Source organism: Eretmochelys imbricata, chromosome 11 (genome assembly GCF_965152235.1).
Source record: "Eretmochelys imbricata isolate rEreImb1 chromosome 11, rEreImb1.hap1, whole genome shotgun sequence".
Classification (NCBI taxonomy): domain Eukaryota; kingdom Metazoa; phylum Chordata; order Testudines; family Cheloniidae; genus Eretmochelys; species Eretmochelys imbricata.
In genome coordinates, this window is record NC_135582.1 from 64241516 (window position 1) to 64263537 (window position 22022).

At 43.2% G+C, this 22022-nt stretch overlaps 1 protein-coding gene across 1 annotated transcript in view; it reads right to left on the minus strand.

Moving 5' to 3' along the window:
- Nucleotides 1-22022, minus strand: part of PTH2R (parathyroid hormone 2 receptor) — a 100797-nt gene that overhangs the window by 17522 nt on the left and 61253 nt on the right. Inside the window, exon 8 of the mRNA XM_077830056.1 lies at nucleotides 16954-17014. Within this exon, the coding sequence (XP_077686182.1) occupies nucleotides 16954-17014 (61 nt within the window). The remainder of the gene's footprint in view (nucleotides 1-16953; nucleotides 17015-22022) is intronic.

A 22022-nucleotide genomic window follows, 5' to 3' on the forward strand; every position in this document is an offset into this window, starting at 1 on the left:
GAAGAGGACAGGACAAGGAGTAATGGTCTCAAGGTGCAGTGGGGGAGGTTTAGGTTGGATATTAGGAGAAACTTTTTCACTAGGAGAGTGGTGAAACACTGGAATGTGTTACCTAGGAAGGTGGTAGAATCTCCTTCCTTACAAGTTTTTAAGGTCAGGCTTGACAAAGCCCTGGCTGGGATGATTTAATTGGGGATTGGTCCTGCTTTGAGCAGGGGGTTGGACTAGATGACCTCCTGAGGTCCCTTCCAACCCTGATATTCTATGATTCTATGACAGTGGCTAGCACAGCTGAAATGCCTTTGAATGCTCATCAGAGTGCCACTCCATCAGTAATTACATTGTCTATCTGGTGCCCATGGTTGTCATATCGGAGCACCTCAGAATAATGCATTTTTCCTCAAAACAGCTCACTGAGGCAGGGAAGTGCTATTATCCACGTTTTCTGGATGGTGAACTGAAGCCCCAAAGAGACTGACTGTTCCACAGTCACACAGAACATCAATAGCAAAGCAGGGACTTGAACCCAGGTCTCCCCACTTCTTGGGTAGGGGCCTCACCCTTGGAGCAGAGCTTCAACTAGTGTCAATCTGTGTTGAACCACTGACTTCAATGGAGTAATGCTGATTTGCATCACCTGCTGTTCAGCCCATACATCGGTGATCAGCTTGCAAAATAGATATTTGATAAGAATGGGATTTTCAATTAAAAAAAAGCTAGAAGAGTGGGAACTGGCTGGAGGCTATTTGCTGTTCATAGTGGGGGTTAATACACCAGTAGTGTTCCTTCTAAATGCCTGTATGTACACAGCTTACGTGGACTACATTATATTCTTTAATCGATTGTTTCTTTCGGTACCGAATGTAGCTCTCTTGAAAGGCGTCCGACTGATAGCCCTAGAGACTGAAGTCACTGACTGCACAGTATAAGTGACAGCCTACTGCTAGTGGAAGCTGGTTCCTTTTGAGTGCTGTTGAATGAGCTCTGTGAAGCCAGTCGTTGGTCTCCATCCAATTTCAAGTTTGCAGATGCCCATATCACAAAAACCACCTGAGCAATCGACATCTTCACTGGAAGACTCAGCAGCGAGGTCAAGAACTGACTTACCCATCGGCGTGGGGGAGCTCCCTCAGTTCAGAGTTTAATCATGGTGACGTGACAAGGCAAGGATCCTTGAACTGCAACAGCCCAAACCACCCCAGTTTGATAAAGGCCTTTCAGTCTCTGGGGCTGTCAATCTGGCAATTAAGCATGTTGCAGAATAGGTTATGTTCTGATGGCAAATTTGTGGAATATCCATGAATGGCAAGAAATCAGGCAAGAATATATGGCATGTAACAGACAAACAGCGCTGCTGTTTTTATTAATAAGATATTGTACTTGATTTCTTCTGGCCACTTACTCCACAAGGAAAGTATGTTTATTTTACAAAGGAAGCAAAGGCTGTTTGAATTTAGACAAACTAAAAAAAAAAAAAAAAAATCAATACACAGATTTAAAGACCAGAAGGGACCATTATGATCTAGTCTGACCTCCTGCATTACATAGCCCAGAAAATTTCACACAGTGAGTTCTGCATCAAGACCATAAATTCTATTAAAATTACAGGACATCTTTTAGAAGTACCTCCAGGCCCAGCTCCTAAAAACTAGTTAGGGACCTAATTCCCTTTTCAATCAATGGGAGTTAGGATCTGGGCTCCAGTCTTGATTTAATGAATTAAAGTGATGGAGAATCAACCTCATCCTTAAATTGTTCCAATGGCTAATTACCCTCACTGTTAAAAATTTGCACCTTATTTTTAGTCTGAATTTTGAGGGTGATTTTCTCCTTTCTGATAGACAGACAGAGGTAGAGGGAATGTGCACACAAGCCACAGTGATAGGTGCCAATAGTTTTGATTTTCCGTACATTTAGGATGAGTGGATATACTTTGTTACACTAAGCTATACTACGTGACGGGAAAGAAATGTATAATATTGTACTGTTAATTAGAGCTGGGTGATAAATTGTTTTCCCATCCAAGGAAAACTTTTGAGATTTTGAATTTTTTTCCCCACCCTGACTCAGAATGAAAAGTCCAAATCTTCAAAATGTTTGCTAACCAACAATCACAAAATCAACCATTCAATCAGTTTGAATCCATCAAATAGTTCAGTTTCAAAAAAGTTCTTTTTTAAAATTGTAACTCTTTTTAAAACTACACTAAGCTTAACTTTTGAAACAAAGTAATTTTGAACTAAAACCTGGAATATTTCTTTTAAAAAATATCAAAACAGGTCATTGTGACAACTTTGAATTTTTTTCAAAACAAGACATTTGTCAAAACCGTTCCTGTGAACTGTTTTGGTTTAGATGAATCAGCATTTTCTGCTGAAAAGCCATTTTCTTGACAAAAATTCCATCCTGCTCTTCCATTAGCACAGTGTAATGCTCTCCATTTTCTACCAATGGACTTCATTGATGATGATTTTGGAAGACTCCAAACTGGAAGAGAATAGAATCTTAGAATCATAGAATATCAGGGTTGGAAGGGACCCAAGAAGGTCATCTAGTCCAACCCCCTGCTCGAAGCAGGACCAATTCCCAGTTAAATCATCCCAGCCAGGGCTTTGTCAAGCCTGACCTTAAAAACCTCTAAGGAAGGAGATTCTAACACCTCCCTAGGTAACGCATTCCAGTGTTTCACCACCCTCATAGTGAAAAAGTTTTTCCTAATATCCAATCTAAACCTCCCCCACTGCAACTTGAGACCATTACTCCTCGTTCTGTCATCTGCTACCATTGAGAATAGTCTAGAGCCATCCTCTTTGGAACCCCCTTTCAGGTAGTTGAAAGCAGCTATCAAATCCCCCCTCATTCTTCTCTTCTGCAGACTAAACAATCCCAGCTCCCTCAGCCTCTCCTCATAAGTCATGTGTTCTAGACCCCTAATCATTTTTGTTGCCCTTCGCTGGACTCTCTCCAATTTATCCACATCCTTCTTGTAGTGTGGGGCCCAAAACTGGACACAGTACTCCAGATGAGGCCTCACCAATGTCGAATAGAGGGGAACGATCACGTCCCTCGATCTGCTCGCTATGCCCCTACTTATACATCCCAAAATGCCATTGGCCGCCTTGGCAACAAGGGCACACTGCTGACTCATATCCAGCTTCTCGTCCACTGTCACCCCTAGGTCCTTTTCCGCAGAACTGCTGCCTAGCCATTCGGCCCCTAGTCTGTAGCGGTGCATTGGATTCTTCCGTCCTAAGTGCAGGACCCTGCACTTATCCTTATTGAACCTCATCAGATTTCTTTTGGCCCAATCCTCCAATTTGTCTAGGTTCTTCTATATCCTATCCCTCCCCTCCAGTGTATCTACCACTCCTCCCAGTTTAGTATCATCCGCAAATTTGCTGAGAGTGCAATCCACACCATCCTCCAGATCATTTATGGAGATATTGAACAAAACCGGCCCCAGGACCGACCCTTGGGGCACTCCACTTGATACCGGCTGCCATCCAGACATGGAGCCATTGATCACTACCCGTTGAGCCCAACAATCTAGCCAGCTTTCTACCCACCTTATAATGCATTCATCCAGCCCATACTTCCTTAACTTGCTGACAAGAATACTGTGGGAGACCGTGTCAAAAGCTTTGCTAAAGTCAAGAAACAATACATCCACTGCTTTCCCTTCATCCACAGAACCAGTAATCTCATCATAGAAGGCGATTAGATTAGTCAGGCATGACCTTTCCTTGGTGAATCCATGCTGGCTGTTCCTGATCACTTTCCTCTCATGCAAGTGCTTCAGGATTGATTCTTTGAGGACCTGCTCCATGATTTTTCCAGGGACTGAGGTGAGGCTGACTGGCCTGTAGTTCCCAGGATCCTCCTTCTTCCCTTTTTTAAAGATTGGCACTACATTAGCCTTTTTCCAGTCATCCGGGACTTCCCCCGTTCGCCACGAGTTTTCAAAGATAATGGCCAATGGCTCTGCAATCACAGCCGCCAATTCCTTCAGCACTCTTGGATGCAACTCGTCCGGCCCCATGTACTTGTGCACGTCCAGCTTTTCTAAATAGTCCCTAACCACCTCTATCTCCACAGAGGGCTGGCCATCTCTTCCCCATTTTGTGATGCCCAGCGCAGCAGTCTGGGAGCTGACCTTGTTAGTGAAGACAGAGGCAAAAGAAGCATTGAGTACATTAGCTTTTTCCACATCCTCTGTCACTAAGTTGCCTCCCTCATTCAGTAAGGGGCCCACACTTTCCTTGGCTTTCTTCTTGTTGCTAACATACCTGAAGAAACCCTTCTTGTTACTCTTGACATCTCTTGCTAGCTGCAGCTCCAGGTGCGATTTGGCCCTCCTGATATCATTCCTACATGCCCGAGCAATATTTTTATACTCTTCCCTGGTCATATGTCCAACCTTCTACTTCTTGTAAGCTTCTTTTTTATGTTTAAGATCCGCTAGGATTTCACCATTAAGCCAAGCTGGTCGCCTGCCATATTTACTATTCTTTCGACTCATCGGGATGGTTTGTCCCTGTAACCTCAACAGGGATTCCTTGAAATACAGCCAGCTCTCCTGGACTCCTTTCCCCTTCATGTTAGTCCCCCAGGGGATCCTGGCCATCCGTTCCCTGAGGCAGTCGAAGTCTGCTTTCCTGAAGTCCAGGGTCCGTATCCTGCTGCTTACCTTTCTTCCCTGCGTCAGGATCCTGAACTCAACCAACTCATGGTCACTGCCTCCCAGATTCCCATCCACTTTTGCTTCCCCCACTAATTCTACCCGGTTTGTGAGCAGCAGGTCAAGAAAAGCGCCCCCCCTAGTTGGCTCCTCTAGCACTTGCGCCAGGAAATTGTCCCCTACGCTTTCCAAAAACTTCCTGGATTGTCTATGCACCGCTGTATTGCTCTCCCAGCAGATATCAGGAAAATTAGTGTCACCCATGAGAATCAGGGCATGAGATCTAGTAGCTTCCGCGAGCTGCCGGAAGAAAGCCTCATCTACCTCATCCCCCTGGTCCGGTGGTCTATAGCAGACTCCCACCACTACATCACTCTTGTTGCACACACTTCTAAACTTAATCCAGAGACACTCAGGTTTTTCTACAGTTTCGTACCGGAGCTCTGAGCAGTCATACTGCTCCCTTACATACAGTGGTACTCCCCCACCTTTTCTGCCCTGCCTGTCCTTCCTGAACAGTTTATAACCATCCATGACAGTACTCCAGTCATGTGAGTTATCCCACCAAGTCTCTGTTATTCCAATCACGTCATAGTTCCTTGACATCACCAGGACCTCCAGTTCTCCCTGCTTGTTTCCAAGGCTTTGTGCATTCGTATATAAGCACTTGAGATAACCTGTTGATCGCCCCTCATTCCCAGTATGAGGCAGGAGCCCTCCCCTCACAGACATTCCTGCCTGTGCTTCCTCCCGGTATCCCGCTTTCCCACTTACCTCAGGGCTTTGGTCTCCTTCCCCCGGTGAAGGCCCAATCAAGTTGGCCGTTTTTCAAAGAGATATTATTAAGGGAACAAGAGTAAACTATCCCACTGCGTAGGAAAGATAGGAAGTATGACAAGTGACCACTCTTGCTTAACCAGGAGATCTTCAATGATCTGAAACTCAAAAAAGAGTCCTATAAAAAGTGGAAACTATGTCAAATTACAAAGGATGAATATAAACAAACAATTCAAGCATGTAGGGACAAAATTAGAAAGGCCAAAGCACAAAATGAGATCAAACTAACTAGAGACATAAAAGGGTAACAAGAATACATTCTTCAAATATATCAGAAGCAAGCGGAAGACCAAAGAAAGAGTAGGCCCATTACTCAATGGGGGGTGGGGGGAAGAGACAATAAAAGAAAATGTGGAAATGGCAGAAGTACTAAATGACTTTTTGTTTCAGTTTTCACCAAAAAGGTTAGTAGCGATTGGACATCTAACATAATGAATGCCAGTGAAAATTAGATAGGCTTTAAAGCTAAAATAGGGAAAGAACAAGTTTAAAATGACTTAGACAAGTTAGATATCTTCAAGTCAGCAGGGCCTGATGAAATACTTCTTAGAATACTCAAGGAGCTGACTGAGGAGATCTCGGAGCCATTTCATGACTATCTTCAAAAACTCATGGAAGATTGGAGAGATTCCAGAGGACTGGAAGAGGGCAAATATAGTGTCAATCTATAAAAAGGGGAATAAAGACAACCTGAGAAATTTCAGGCCCATCAGCTTAACTTCAGTACCCAGAAAGATAGTGGCTCAAATAATCAAGCAATCAAGTTGCAAACACCCGGAAGATAATAAGGTGACAAGTAACAGTCAACAGGGATTTGTCAAGAACAAATCGTGTCAAACCAACCTAATAGCTTTCTTTGACAGGGTAACAAGCCTTGTGGATGGAGGGGAAGCAGTAGATGTGGTATACCTTGACTTTAGTAAGGCATTTGATACTGTCTCGCATGACCTTCTCATAAACAAACGAAGGAAATACAGCCTAGACAGAGCTACTATAAGATGGGTGTAAAACTGATTGGAAAACCATTCCCAGAGAGTAGTTATCAGTGGTTCACAGTCATGCTGGAAGGACATATTGAGTGGGGTTCCACAAGAATCGGTCCTGGGTCCAGTTCTGTTTAATATCTTCATCAATGATTTAGATAATGGCATAAAGAGTACACTTATAAAGTTTGTGGACGATACCAAGCTGGGAGGGGTTGCAAGTGCTTTGGAGGATAGGATTAAAATTCAAAATGATCTGGATGAACTAGAGAAATGTTCTGAACTAAATAGGATGCAATTCAATAAGGACAAATGCAAAGTACTCCACTTAGGAAGGAACAATCAATTGCTCACAAACAAAATGGGAAATGACTGCCTAGGAAGGAGTACTGCAGAAAGGGATCTGGAGGTCATAGTGGATCACAAGCTCAATACGAGTCAACAGTGTAACACCGTTGAAAAAAAAGTGAACATCATTCTGGGATGATCATTAGTGGGAGGGTTGGAAGCAAGACACGAGAAGTAATTCTTCTGCTCTATTCAGGACTGATTATGGCTCTGCTGGAGTATTGTGTCCCATTCTGGATCTTACATTTCAGGAAAAATGTGGACAAACTGGAGAAAGTACAGAGGAGAGCCACAAAAGTTATTAAAGATCTAGAAAACATCACCAAGGAGGAAAGATTGAAAAAATTGGGTTTGTTTAGTCTGGAAAAGAGAAGACAGAGTGAACATGGTAACAGTTTTCAAGTACATAAAAGGTTGTTACAAGGAGGAGGGGGAAAAACTGTTCTCCTTAACCTCTGAGGATAGGACAAGAAGTTTAAATTGCAGCAAGGGAAGTTTAGGTTTGACAGGAAGTTTTTCCTAAAAACTGTCAGGGTGGCTAAGCACTGGAACAAATTGCCTAGGGACATTGTGGAATCTGCATCATTGGAGGTTTTTAAGAACAGGTTAGACAACTAGACCATCCTTGACAGGTGTTTATTACATAGTCCTGCCTTGAGTTCCAGGGACTGAACTAGATGACCTACTGAGGTCCCTTCCAGCCCTACACTTCTAGGATTCTATGCTCCCTAGCTCTGCAAGCAAAGGGGAATCTATGGGTGTGAATCTTCCCCTTAAGTGAGCATACAATGGCAGGGGACCTGTGCACAGTCAATGGAAAGGCCCAGCTCAGTTGCATTCTCTGTGCTCAGTAGAGTGCATGAACCATTCCCTTGCTACTCCTCCATAGGCACACAGTGCCTCAAAGTGGCAAGAGGAGCCATGCTGTCCTATGGCCCATAGGGCTATCAGCTGCTATCCCATAAAGATGTGTGGTAGCAGGCATGTTCCTTCTACATGTTAGGGAGCTACTTAAGATGTAATGTGCTTTGGGGCAGCACAGTCTGCCCAACCCTTTCCTATTGTTTGAGCTGTGCAGGTCATATAATTATTATTTATGAATCAAAAATGTTTCATTGATGCTAATAACTCATAAAAACATTAACAGGAACTCCCCAGTACTGACCTTGTCTGATTAAAGAAACAGATTCTTTCCATACCATTGCAAAGTGACAATACATACTGCATGAAACCAAGCTTTCTGAAACATGATTCTGTCTCATCCATCTGTGGGCATCCAACAGAGCTCTTCTCTATATCGGATTGTGACTCATCAGACCATTACTGCTGGACAATTTTCATTAGCAATTACGGGAAACTACTGCCAGAAAAATAAACACTTACCATAACCATAACAGCAATACAATGAAAAGAACCCTTGTTAATTTACGAGTCTGGCTAATTTGCTCAAACCAGGGTGGATTGATTTAAATCAAAGCAATTTAAAATGACTGATTTTAATTAGCAAGCAGGAAACCTTGATTTACGTAATCGGTTTCAATCATATTTTGCATTTGTACTTTTCAGTTATTTTCATTAATTCTTGGTAGTTGGTAACCATTAAAACATAGACTCATATATAGTAAGGTCAGAAGGGACCATTATGATGTTATTTGCAACTAAATGTAGCCATTATGTTAAATTTGTCACCTTTTTGCTAACCAGCAGGATATACAATATCTACACACATTCATTGAAGCAATTATATAGCTTAATTTATTCAGATTCTTAGTTTTTCTATTTTTTATCAGTTAGAAAATGGTGAATGATGCATCTCTTACTTACTACATGATTAATTTTTATTTATGATCTGTGCCAAGTTTTAATTGGATGGAAATTAAAAATCTGATTAAAATGCACAAAAGCATTTTTTTGTTAAATAAAACCACCTTAAATGTGTTGGATACATAAGAAAAAGTTTGTAAAAACACGTTTTGCATTTAAAACTAACTGCTTTTATTAAACAAAGGTGGTATTACCCATAGTTAATTAATTGAACAGATTGTTTCTGGTCACCATGTCCTTCCTGATTCTAGTACTAGTAGATCTCGCTCCCACACCTTCTTTTTTATTCATACATTGCTGGAGTAAACAAGCTTTCTTGCTTTTTCAACTCCCAACTGGTTTCTTAACTTTGAATGAACTAGTCATTGAACTGAATTAGATGAATAAACTGAAATGGAGAAATAGTCTCTTTGCACTGGCAGAAAGGGCTACTGCTGTCAAAAGCCAGGTTAGCACTTCAAACACACACTTGTTTCAAGTGCTTAGCCAGTGAGTTCAAGCAGTTCAGGGTTTGACTTTCTTAATACCTTGTCAGCAAACTTGTACTGCTTAAAAGTTTTTGTATTTAATTTTAATAGATTAGAATAAGTTTAGGCCTTAACATAGATTGTCAATTTCAAATTTCAATGTAAATAGGTTTATTTTTAAAAATAAATCGGGATTTAAATGTTAAAAATCAGATTTTTTTTTTAATGTCTCACCAATTTGTATTCACCTGGTGTCAAACTGACTTGATAATAGGATATGGGGTACTTTATACTAGGGCTTGTCTATATGGAGAGTTAGTGCACAGCAAGTTAGGGTGTAGATCGACAGCGCACTCACCTTCTATCACTAACTAGCCCTAGGAACCCTGCTACCACACACAAAAAGCTCCCTAGTGCCCTCTGACCTGCGTGCCTTTACTGCAAAGAAGCAGGGTCCGCATGGTGACCTAGTGTGCAGAAAGCTAGTGTGCAGTAGATTTACTCCCCAACTTGCTGTGCATTAACTTGCCACATAGACAAGCCCTTAGCCTTTGCCTCCAGAGTCTTCCCACTTCATAAGAGACATGAGTTAGTAAAAGATCTCAGCTCATATTTCCTTCCAGGAATGCTGCCTTCCTAAACAAGGAAAATGGAAAATGTGTTGAGTGTTCTCCCTCTTCATTCTTTGCTTAACAAACAAACTCTGCTAGGCAGCATTGTTTGAATCGCAGCCAGTCTGACTCACAGAACAATAGGGTTAGAAGGGACCGCAAGGACCACATGGCTATTGACCCTATGAGTCCCTCAATATCCACAGGCAAAGTGTTCACCATCTGTAATGAGAATTGTTACCATGTCTGACAAACTCACTACACATCACACCCTTTTGTCATAATATTTATCTAAAGTGCATCTTGTAAGCTACCATATGAAAACTAGTGACACTCTGGTCATTAATATCTTGTGCAATATATGTACAGTGAGCATATAAAGAGTTATGCAGGTGTGCTGGAAACGTGTTACTAAAATATGTTGAGTCCAAGCAATCCAAGTAGAGATGATAAGCAGGTTGTCCTAGAGAAAGGAAGGTATATTGACCGGTCTGCCAGCATCAAGCTTTGCAAGCCAGTGGATAATGCATTTGCCTCTGTGGTAAACAGAGTGATCAAGCTAACAGGCAAAGGAGACAACAGTATGGCCTCATTACAAGCAAAAGACATTTGCATCTAAGGTAAATTGAGTAATCAAACCAGCAGGAAAAGGGACCCAGCTTGCTGGAAAACAAACGAGCATGACTGGAGTCTGAACCCCAGGCTCTGAAGGCAAAGACAATGAACTTCAGGGAATATAAGGAGAAGCAAAAAGACATTCTGGTTATCCATCACTTAAGGGACCAAGAGACCTGTGCTCTTTGAATCTGTGAAAGATGGAACCCCACAGCCATGTGGGTTGAAGGTGATGAGAACTGACTCAGTGAGAAATTGCCTGAAACCAAGATTGTAATCTGCTACGCTGTAGACACTGGAAAGCATGTTTTATTTTTGTTTTATTTGTAACCATTGTCTGTTTCTATTATCCTTGGTTACTATCACTTAAATTGTGGTTCTTTATTAATAAACCTTTGTTTGGTTTTAGCATAAAATCATCTCAGTGCGGTGTATTAAAGTGCAGGTCCTCTGCTAAATTAACAAGCTGATGAGTGCACTGTCTCTTTGGAGGCAGTGGACTTGGTAGTTTGTGTGAGTGTCCAATGTTAGGGGCTGGATACTGCTCTTCTGGGGGGTGTTGGGAACGGTGTTGGGAACTAGAGAGTGACCTGCAATGCCAGGCTGAGACTGGCAGAGTCTCTAGGAGTTTGCTGGGGAGGTAGACAAGCTGCTGACACACAGTTTAAGCTCCTGTAAAGCTTTCTCTTCCTAAGGCAAAGGGTAATACAGTGGCTTACAGTTCTGGACGCCCTGACAAAGCATCCCAATGGCCAACTTCAGTGATACTAAAACAGAGGAATTCTGATGAGAAGGGTGCCATCTGTTAATGGAGACTGGACTGCCAAATTCAATGCACATTCAAATAAAATCTCTGGCTCAAGTAAATGCAGGGGTAACACAGGACACTCTGGGCCAGATGCTGATCTCCACTGAATGGGTGTACATCTGGAATAACTCCATCAGCAGAGTGACTCCACGAATACATCAGTGCAACAGGGATCACAGTCTCTCCTTTCTTCGTAAAAGAACTATCAAGCTATCTATGGAAATTGACGCAACTTTCAGTATCTGCCAGTGGAGAATTACTAGGTTTTGTTTTGTTTTTTTAACAGGAGTCAGAGCTACTTGCTAACAGTTTTGAGTGGATGAAGTGATTGCTGTGAGTCAGAATGTGGGAGACAGAAACTTTCAGCTACTCAATCTAGTATTTACTGGGAAAAAAATGTTCCTGTATCAGCCTAGCAAGAAAAGATAAATGGTGACATCCTCGGTGAAAAGGCTGCTGGTAGTGAACGACACTTCAAAAGAACCTGCAACAGCATCCTCTGCCAAAGATCAAAATGGAATGACCGACATTGTTCCGTCCAGTGAGTGCTACTATAAGGAAACTGAGCAACTGACAGAAAAGTTGGTACCTTCCTTTAGATTTCTTTCACTCAAAATAATAGAGCACATGGGCTGATCAGCATCTTTTTCAATCTTGCTGAAATTTCAAATTTTGAAATTAAAAAAAAATTGAGTTGGACAAACTTCTGAATTGAAAAAGAAACCTGGTGAAATACTTCTCTTCCCCCCTCTCCCCCCATTATCTCTATATAGCACCATGATGGGGTAAAGAATCTGTAAGGAAAGTTCCCGTATGTGTCGAGTAATTTGCTATGGTTGTGCCAAGGCATGGGCGATGTTTGAAGAAGTCAAAGGGTCGCCATTCACACTGGAGTGCAGTTCTGGGAATGTGCAGCAGAATGGAGAGCTGCAAACTGCGGCTGAAGAAACAGCCTCTGGTTTTTGGGGTGCATGCACAGAGAAAAGACCAGAAGTATTTAATGGAGGTTTACAAGCTCTCCTTGTTTTCCTAAGAAGAACACCATCATTGGTTGACCATATCTATCCCAAACGACTGGAAATTCAAAGGGTAAAAACATAAGAACAGCCACACTGGGTCAGACCAAAGGTCCATCTAGCCCAGCATCCTGTCTTCTGACAGTGGCCAATGCCAGGAGCCCCAGAGGGAAAGAACAGAACAGGAAATCATCAAGTGATCATCCATCCCCTGTTGCTCATTCCCAGCTTCTGGCAAACAGAAGGTTCTGAGCATCTGTACGTCCCACTGCCAGCAGTCGGAGAGGTGAGTGCTTGAGCACCTTTGAAAATATATCAACAGGTGCATGATACAATTCATAAAAAAGCCCCAGTTCCAACTGAAGAGCAGGCTGCTGAACGAGCAGATCACTTATTTTAGGTGTCTAAATATGGGCTTTGAAGAATCCAGGTTTCAATATTTTTGGTCCAATACTCCTAGGCAGAAGCTCTATTAGTGGAAACATACCAATAAATCCAGTCATGGAATTCAATAAAATAAATACGCCAGGACAAATCAGAGATTTGTGTAGGCTCCTCCAGAGAGGGGCATGCAAATTAGATTCTTGCGTGCACATGCGCAAAATCTGGTCCGATCTGGGGACTGAAGATCAGGCCCTATATGTCTTTGGAATATTTTACTCTGTGACAGCTGGGTCCATAATTCAGGTTTCAAAGACTTTTTTTCTTTTCACCTTGATGTTTTGCATGAAGGAAAGTGGCAGGGGGAAGCTTAAGCATGGGTTCAGAATGCACCCACAGAAACTGCAGCCAGGCCATGGCACATGGGGGTCACACCGGCACTTGGTTTGGTGACTTGTGCTGTGCCCTTGCAAAGCAGCAGCCCTCTAGTGGTCAAGACTGAAGATAACACTGGCAATTGCCAGCAGGAATGGGAACAATGGCTTCTTTATAGGCTTTTCACATCAAAGCTTCATACACACCTTCTACATTAAAGGAGCCGCTACCCTTTGTTTCCTGTAGAGTTACAGCTGTCTCTCCTCGGCGATGATGTTTTTCATTAGTCACCTCAGATTTCACTGCTTTCTTCCTTACCACAGGCTTTAAGTGCGATGAATCTCATCACACAATGGAAAGAGGGTTCTGAGATGGGTTTTTTATTTTTTGTACATTTTATTGTAAAACCAGAGTTCCACTGTTGATTTGCAGGGGGATTTTTATATGTCCTTTAAGGTTCCTCAGTTAAAACCCCCATCATGGTCTGGCCGCTTGGCCCTGGTGTGGATGCACAAGGAAAAGATGCAGGGCACTTTTCCCACACGTCTGGTCCCCATGTCCATGAGCCAGCCACACATGCCCACCTCCCCTTCCAGGATGCCCACAGATGCTAACTGCCTCACGGGGAGAAGGGTATGCAGAATTTTGGGATGTGGCCCTACTGCCATTACTGTGCACCAGCTAGCAGAGCTAGGTGGGAACGGGGGTGTGTGTGAGATGTTACGTCTTCTCCAGGAGTGGAGTAGTTACCATGCCATGTATGCTGCCTGAAAGCCCCATTCCTGGGGACTTCCGCTACAGTACAGCCCTTTCACACCACTTAGCTCTATATGCAGCTCTCTTCATTTCAATGCAGGCATAACACAGCAGCTTCTGGCGTACAAATTTTCAGACCAAATTCTGCGCTTCCCTGGACTCATGCTCAGAGCTTCTGAGGAGAGGGTGAGAAAAAGGTGGCTGTAAGCCACCTTTCCAAACTGCTTATCCTGGAGAGATCCCTGGAGGGCACGGATCAGCTAAAATGTCATGTGTTCTGCTCCTAGCCCTGTTACACCATTCTGAGACTGCCAGCAGCAAATATCTCCAAGGACAGGGGATGAGACTCTAGATGGGGAGGGCTCCAAGTTACTACAGAGAATTCGTTCCCAGGTGTCTGGCTGGTGGTATGGTGTCAGACTGCAAACTGGAGCAGGGAGCTGGGTTTCTTTGTAATTTTTAGGGTAACGGAGGAATCAGTGATCTATGTTGCCGGTGATTTTTTTAAATATAGAAATGTCAGAATTGAAGTCCTGCATAGGCGAGCTCATGTATTGATTTAAAGATGCAGGTTGGGTTGTTCCAGCTGAAGGCTGGAGAGATGTAGTTGTGGGTGGTGGAACCTGAGAATGAGAATTAGTGACTGGAGTGGAGATGGGGTGTGGAACGACGTAGCTGCTCCTTTCCGGCCATGTGGCATAGCAACCTTCTCTCAAAGGTTATGAAGACACTATTTGCATGGGAGTTTTCCGTGTGTTTAATAAGGCTGCTACTCAAAGGGGCCTGATCCAAAGCCCATTGAAGTCAATGGGGGGCTTTCCATGCCTGTGGATCAGTCCCATGGATAGCTGTCAGGGTCGACATGTAAAATCCCTTGTGTATCCTGCTGCAGAGCCCCAATGTCTTCCATAAGCTTCCCTCTTCCCCAGCCTTGCTCCTCATCAAGGCCCCCGAGTGCGTCATAGCAAAGAAAACTTCGAAAGCAAAAACTCCAAGATCAGTGCACTTCCTTGACTCTAATTGTCTGTCTTCACTATTACTGTGTCCCAGTGATAAAGCAAGCGGCAATCTAACAGTAACAATTCCAACCTCAAACAAATGGCTATTAAGTGGACAACCTGGCACCAACACTTGCCCTTGGATTCAGCTGAAATGATGAATCATAGGAGCAACTACTAAACAATATCTATGACCTTATTCCAGGCTCTCGCCCTCTGCGTCAATATGTGCAGAAAATTATTCTTTCCTCTCAGAGCTTTACTTTTGTCTGTGTAATAATTGCTGAGGATTTGCTTTGCTGCATGTCGATAGTTCAAACCTTTGTCAGGCAGTAGGAATGGTTCAAAGCAATTTACTACCATGCATCACTTTCACTACCCACAAATATATACTGAGCTGGGCTGGATAACTCTTTGTTCATGTCCTAGAAGAAAGGTACATTGTGTATTCAGACAAATATCTGCTCATTGTGAGTGACAGGTAGAGAGACCATATTTTCCTATGCTGAATACTGGCCACATGTTAAAATTACTCATATTCAAGGTAATTCAAAGAACTATGCAGTACAAATGTTCAAATTAACATCAAGTTGACTGAGCCCCTCTTAAAAAGAAATACTGGGTCGTTAGATTCTTTTTATTTACCTTCTCATTAAGGCTTTAGGGTTCAGATGGGGAGAGGTGACACACACATCTCTCTCACATGGGGGTGGGGGGGAGGTGTTTGACTGACCGACCCCATGCTCCCTGCCTGGCATTCTCTGACCTCCATGCCTGGCTGGACGCACCCACCTCTCTTGGTACCTTGCACTGCATCGTCCCAAGGCAACATGTGGGGGGCATGCAGGGTCACCTAGCTCTCTCTCCCTCCACCTCCCCCCCCCACCCCGTGGCTGGAAGCTGCTTGTCCCTTCCTACCATGCACATGGAGTGTTGAATGACTTTTCTTAGCTCCTTGTTTGTTGTGAAGGGACTTTCAAAAACACTCAGCATCCCCTGCTCCTGTTGACCTCAGTGGCAGCCAGGAGGCCCATGCTGAGTGCATTTGAAAAACCCACCCTAGATGCCTGACTCTCGTCTGTCGACAGAGTCTGGGAGGATGAAATGTAAATTCTCTTATTTGCACTTATCGCTAACGGTACGTGCAAACCTTTGGATGTGTCTAGAAGCCAGCTTGGGGGCCCCTTTTTAGAAAATGGGCAGTAATGGATATGGAGCGTGTGTGTGTGAATATACACACACACACACACAATATGAATATATACAATATGTACTGGTGATACCCCTGTACTAAACTATGGTACCGTGTGATAAATCACATTTATCATACAACTTTCATTTTCTCACTTGCCCTCTCCCCACCAGTCCCTCAGTACCACCAACTTTTAACATTTCAAACATCTGAGCAGCTTCAGTTACTATTCGTTTACAGAAACAGCCTGTCAGGAGAGTTCGCCCCTTCCCCGCAAATATAAAATGTTTGCTCCCAAAAATTCACTGGCTTGATATGTCTGCCAATCAGTATTCAATCCTGGGTTAATGGCAGGTTTAAGGTCCAATACCTTATCAATCACGAGGTCTAGAAAAAGCAGTTGTTTGAACACTGGCTAACCCAATATTTGGTCTCATTGAGTGTAAACGGTATATAACAGAAAAAGATCCAGAGTGGAAATGACGCACCGTTCTTCAGTGCTCTAGCTGCATGCCTAGCAATTTTATTGCCCACTATCTAAATGCCATGTCTGATTTTAAACCCTTTAGAAATACAATAGAAACAGGTTTATAATCGCAGCGAAGATCTACACAGCAATGAGTTATCAGACCAATAGGAATGATTTGCTTTGGGCATTTAACTTACTATCGGACCTTTGGGAAATGAGAAAGGAAAGCTCTATGTTGGGCTTTAGCCCATTATCATCTCTCAGCTTTGCCACACAGAAAGTAAACAAGGGAAAGTAGGGTTATGCAGGCCGTTATTCTCGGTACCCGTGGAGCCAAGCTGAGACACAGCAGTAAATAAACTGGCCCATTGTTTTTATCATCACTTTTCTTCTCTTTTACATTAAGGTTTCCACCATCGACCCCGGCACTCTGATGGTGCATCTGTCTTTTGCTGTTTAAAAATGACACTTTGTTTGCAGGTAAGAATGGGAGCACGTGATCTGCGGTACATGCAGGAATGGAGAGATGAAAACAAATCTGACTGCTTTCCATAAACAGATAGCTCACAGCGCCTTCTGCGTCTTTGCCGCTTACCTTGCATCTGCCACCGTTGCACGGACCACTGCCCAGGCTACTACAAAGACAGCCGGAAATCCTACAATTATGAAAAGTTAATTGGTTACTGTTCAGAGTAGGTTCATTTGGAAGAATGATGGCATGGGTGAGAAAATTACCTTTTATTTGCACCTTAAGGGAAAGTAAAATAACTACTTGTAAAAGAAGCCAGAAGGAAATGAAGTTCTTATTATTAATAAACCATGAGCTGTGAAGAAGCAGTATTCAATGTGGGCATGAAAGGCAAATTCTAAAAAAAAAAAAAAAAAAGTCGATGGGATGGACCGGAGGTCAGAATTTGCACATAAATTTTAGACAGAGCTGAAGGTTTGGAAAACACCCATTCTACACACAACTTTTTGGGCCAGATTCTTGGATGGTGTAATTCAGTGGCTTCATTTACATCAGCTGAGGATCTGTGTCCTTGCCTCCACTGTTTCTTATACACCATGAACCAGAGGACGAGGTGATTATGAGTCATGGAGCTTTTCTCTCTATAGGATACAGGAACCCAGCCCAGCTTGGAAATGATTTAAAGTTTGACAGTCATTGGTTGGTGTATGTGAAATGAATTGGGTAGCCTCAAGCCAGTTCCAAGTGAACAAAAAGCACTAAACAAAAGCTGGAATCACAGCTGGCAACTTTCGGCTGTCTCAGGCCAAGGCCAAGGAACGTATGGGCGGGAAGCATGAATTATTCTTTCCCTCGAAAAGCTAGTCAAAGAAAGGATTGAGGCAAAGTGGCAGGACAGGGACATTTGCACTGTTTCTGCCCGCAAGGGAACCTGTTGGCTGGACAGAGGACTTCAGTCTCCTGCAATGTTCTCCCGGCACACGTCTCAGATTGAGTATTTAAAATGCAGCACCACTCATGGGTTGTGTGATGCAAATATAGGGTCTGGGTTTGTTCTCACTGAGGACAGTGGGAGTTTTGCCACTGGCTTCAATGAAGCAAATGCAAAGGTTTCCAGTCACCAGTCTCTAACCTCCCCTGTGAGAGTAAGAATATTTGTAGTGGAATCAAGGCTACCAACCTTTCCCATTTGAAAATAGACAATTATGTGCAAAGTGAGCTACTCCCTTGGGGGAAGATTTGCCATGGTGCAGAGGGCTGGCCCACAGCCCACTGTAGGCCCATTTTGATGGCTTAGGCAGGACGTATGCAGTTCATGGATTTGCTGCAGCTTGTCCGCAGAGCGCCAGATGCGGTCTACTCCTAAGGAAACGATGTCAAAAGTGTATTAAAAATGGTGCTGGTGGTTTCGGGAAGGATTGTTGCCCTTTCAGGATGTTTGTTTTTGGTAACAATTTTCTTAACATAGGAAACCTCCAGATGACAGTTATTGAAAACACTACTGACCTTACTTTGGCCAAATGCATTAGTGGCCTGAGCTAAAGCCAATGGGAGTTTTTCCATTGACTTCAATAGGCTTTGGGCAAGGCCCTAAACAACTAATAACAGCAAGAACTTCCTGTGGACTACCATCTGAGCACCAACAGATTAGAGCATCTGATGCTGACATTCCTCTTTAAGAGATGAATAGAGTTTTAGAAAGCTGACAGCGCTTTCAGGCTATACTTGCTCAAGAAGTTGTGATTTCTGAGATGCACCATGCAATGCGACCCTCAATACTGACAAAGGCTCAGGTGAGCTACCATTTGCTTCCTCCATTCGTTAATGGAAATAGCATTGTGTGTTCCTGTGATCCTGCAACTCTGAATTTGATTTTGCCATGTGGGGAAAGTTGGTGATAAAGTATTGAATTAAAGTGAAAAAAAAACCCACAAAGCCTTATGTTTATACTTGAAATGGAAGAGCCATCTCTCTGCACAAACATCATTGCTCTCTACAGAGTGTCTTCTAATGTCATGACTAGTCTCATTTTAAAACACTCAAATGCTGGGTCTTCAGAAGAGCTGAGCAAACAATTGTCCTTTTGCTGTTTGTGAATTCTCTTAGAACAGACTTAGATTCCTACTAATTTGTACCTTATTCAAAATATGGTTCATGAGGACATATCTCAGTCTATGGAGTGCTCTCAAACTATTCTCTGCCTCTCTTTGGAGATATGCCATTTGTGTTGTGCACTCTTCACTTATATCACCTGGTTTTACATACCAGGAAGCCACAATTCCTTCTCTGCTCCAAGCTGGCTCTAGGGAGACAGTAATTTACCCTTGGCCTACACCAATAGTAAATTACCACCTCTGGGGAGCTGGCTCAGATGTACTGTGTGTTGTGGGGGCAGAGCCAATTCCCTGCCACTCTCCACCTGTTCCATCTGGTATGCAATGAACTTCTCCCCAACACCTGAACTCAAGGACTAATCTGCTCCCCCCCCCAGCCTTTGTCTACACATGAATTGCGCTAACCCAAAATTTGGACTCAGGGTCCCAGGACCCCAGAGGGTGAGTCAAGCTAGGACCCCGGGTTCAAGCCCTATTGCTTTGCACTGTAGAAACAGCCCCACAGGACTTGTGCTCTGGGAGTCTGCCAAAAGTGCCCCACAATCGCATGGGCTGACTTTGTCCTCTGGACAGTCAAATGTGGTGGACAGTTAAGTTTGCCCACACTGCACCACAAACAAAGGGCTAGAACAGTCACATTTTGGGAGGGTGAGAGGACGCCTGGGACATGGGTGGCTGGACTCAGGTTCAGACAATGCAGTGTAGATGCTGGAGCCCCAGATTGGGACCCAGGGTTCAAAAATTCCTAACCTGGGGTTACAAACGAGTGTCGATGCTCAACCCCTAGGTTAACAAACCCCAGGTCTGCTAACTCGTGTTCTACTAACCGTCGGTTACTGTACAGTGTAGACATTCCCTTAGGCGCACACACAATTATTAGCAAGCTGGGAAGACAAAGATCTGAGAGAAAACCCCAGACACGAACACTGCCAGCCAGGAGGAAGTGTATGCGAGGATCTAGACTTTGAGAGTGAGCCAAACCCTGTATGTCAACATCCATGAACTTTGAGATCCAGATTCAGACTTTTGCAACTCTGTCCATCCCTGTTCAGGAGAGCCTCTGTGGAAGAGACGATTCTGGCTGATTGCATTTGGTTACGTCAGGACCTGTAGGGTCTACTACGGGTGGCCTGGAAACAGCAGAGCTATTCAAAAGTATATAGAAGACTCGCTGCTTGTTCCGGGGGCAGGTTTTTCCAACAGTTAAAATGTATTCACCCTAACTGATGTCCACAACATCTAGGAAGGGACTATAGGACAGGGAAATGATAGACTGCAACAGATGAAAGAAATAGAGAAACAACAATGAAGAGGAAAGAGCGGGGAAGAAAGGAAGGTGTTAATGTCAGATTGGAGAAGGGTATTAGAGAATGAAAGAAACAATGATTAATTCTTTACTTAAAAACATTATTTATTCATTATTTGTATTACTGTAGCCCCCACAAACCCTAGTCCTAGTCCTGTGCTAGGTGCTGTACAAACACAACACAAAGAGGCTACCTCCCTACCCCAAAGAGCTTAACAATCTAATTGGAAAGTATAAGATAAAAGACAAAAGGGACCAATCATCAGCTCGTGTCAACTAGTAAAGCTCCAGTGAAGTCAATGAAGCTACAACCCTTTACAGCAGAGGACCTACCCGGTCCCTTTTGGCACCAAAACAGTATTAAAATTCCCCAGGTGCAAGGGAAGCTAAGTGTGCTTCAGTGTCCAAGTGCTTTTTATTTATGTCTTCCTCAAAGTCAGCTGCAGCTTCTGGTTGTCACAAGGTGCTTTATCCACTTTTATAATTAATAGTAACTGTGACAAATATGGCAATTTCCTCCCATACCCTTGAAACACCTTGTCAAGGTTCCTCCCCCACTCTGAACTCTAGGGTACAGATGTGGGGACCTGCATGAAAAACCTCCTAAGCTTATCTTTACCAGCTTAGGTCAAAACTTCCCCAAGGTACAAAATATTCCACCTTTGTCCTTGGATTGGCCGCTACCACCACCAAACTAATAGTGGTTACTGGGGAAGAGCTGTTTGGACGCGTCTTTCCCCCCAAAATACTTCCCAAAACCTTGCACCCCACTTCCTGGACAAGGTTTGGTAAAAAGCCTCACCAATTTGCCTAGGTGACTACAGACCCAGACCCTTGGATCTTAAGAACAATGAACAATCCTCCCAACACTTGCACCCCCCCTTTCCTGGGAAATGTTGGATAAAAAGCCTCACTAATTTGCGTAGGTGACCACAGACCCAAACCCTTGGATCTGAGAACAATGAAAAAGCATTCAGTTTTCTTACAAGAAGACTTTTAATAAAAATAGAAGTAAATAGAAATAAAGAAATCCCCCCTGTAAAATCAGGATGGTAGATACCTTACAGGGTAATTAGATTCAAAAACATAGAGAACCCCTCTAGGCAAAACCTTAAGTTACAAAAAAGATACACAGACAGAAATAGTTATTCTATTCAGCACAGTTCTTTTCTCAGCCATTTAAAGAAATCATAATCTAACACGTACCTAGCTAGATTACTTACTAAAAGTTCTAAGACTCCATTCCTGGTCTATCCCCGGCAAAGACAGAATATAGACTGACACACAGACCCTTTGTTTCTCTCCCTCCTCCCAGCTTTTGAAAGTATCTTGTCTCCTCATTGGTCATTTTGGTCAGGTGCCAGCGAGGTTACCTTTAGCTTCTTAACCCTTTACAGGTGAGAGGAGCTTTCCCCTGGCCAGGAGGGATTTCAAAGGGGTTTACCCTTCCCTTTATATTTATGACACACCTAATGAAATTAAGCTTAAGTATCTTTCGGGTCCATTTCATTAAATGAAAATTTTATGTATTATTGTAGGCCAGGATTGTATGTAACCTCTCTAAGGAGATGTATAATTTAGCTTGCTGTGAAATTAGTGACACTGCAGGGCCTAATATTGATAGCTTTATTCGATTGGGACATGCTAGGGGGCAAAGAGGAGAATCCAGATAATTGGGTTATTTGGCTTTGCTCTGGTTAAGGCCTACTCTATTAGTGTGAGAAGCTTGACTTTGTCATGCTAAAGTGAGAAGGTGAAAAGGTAACTGTGTTTGA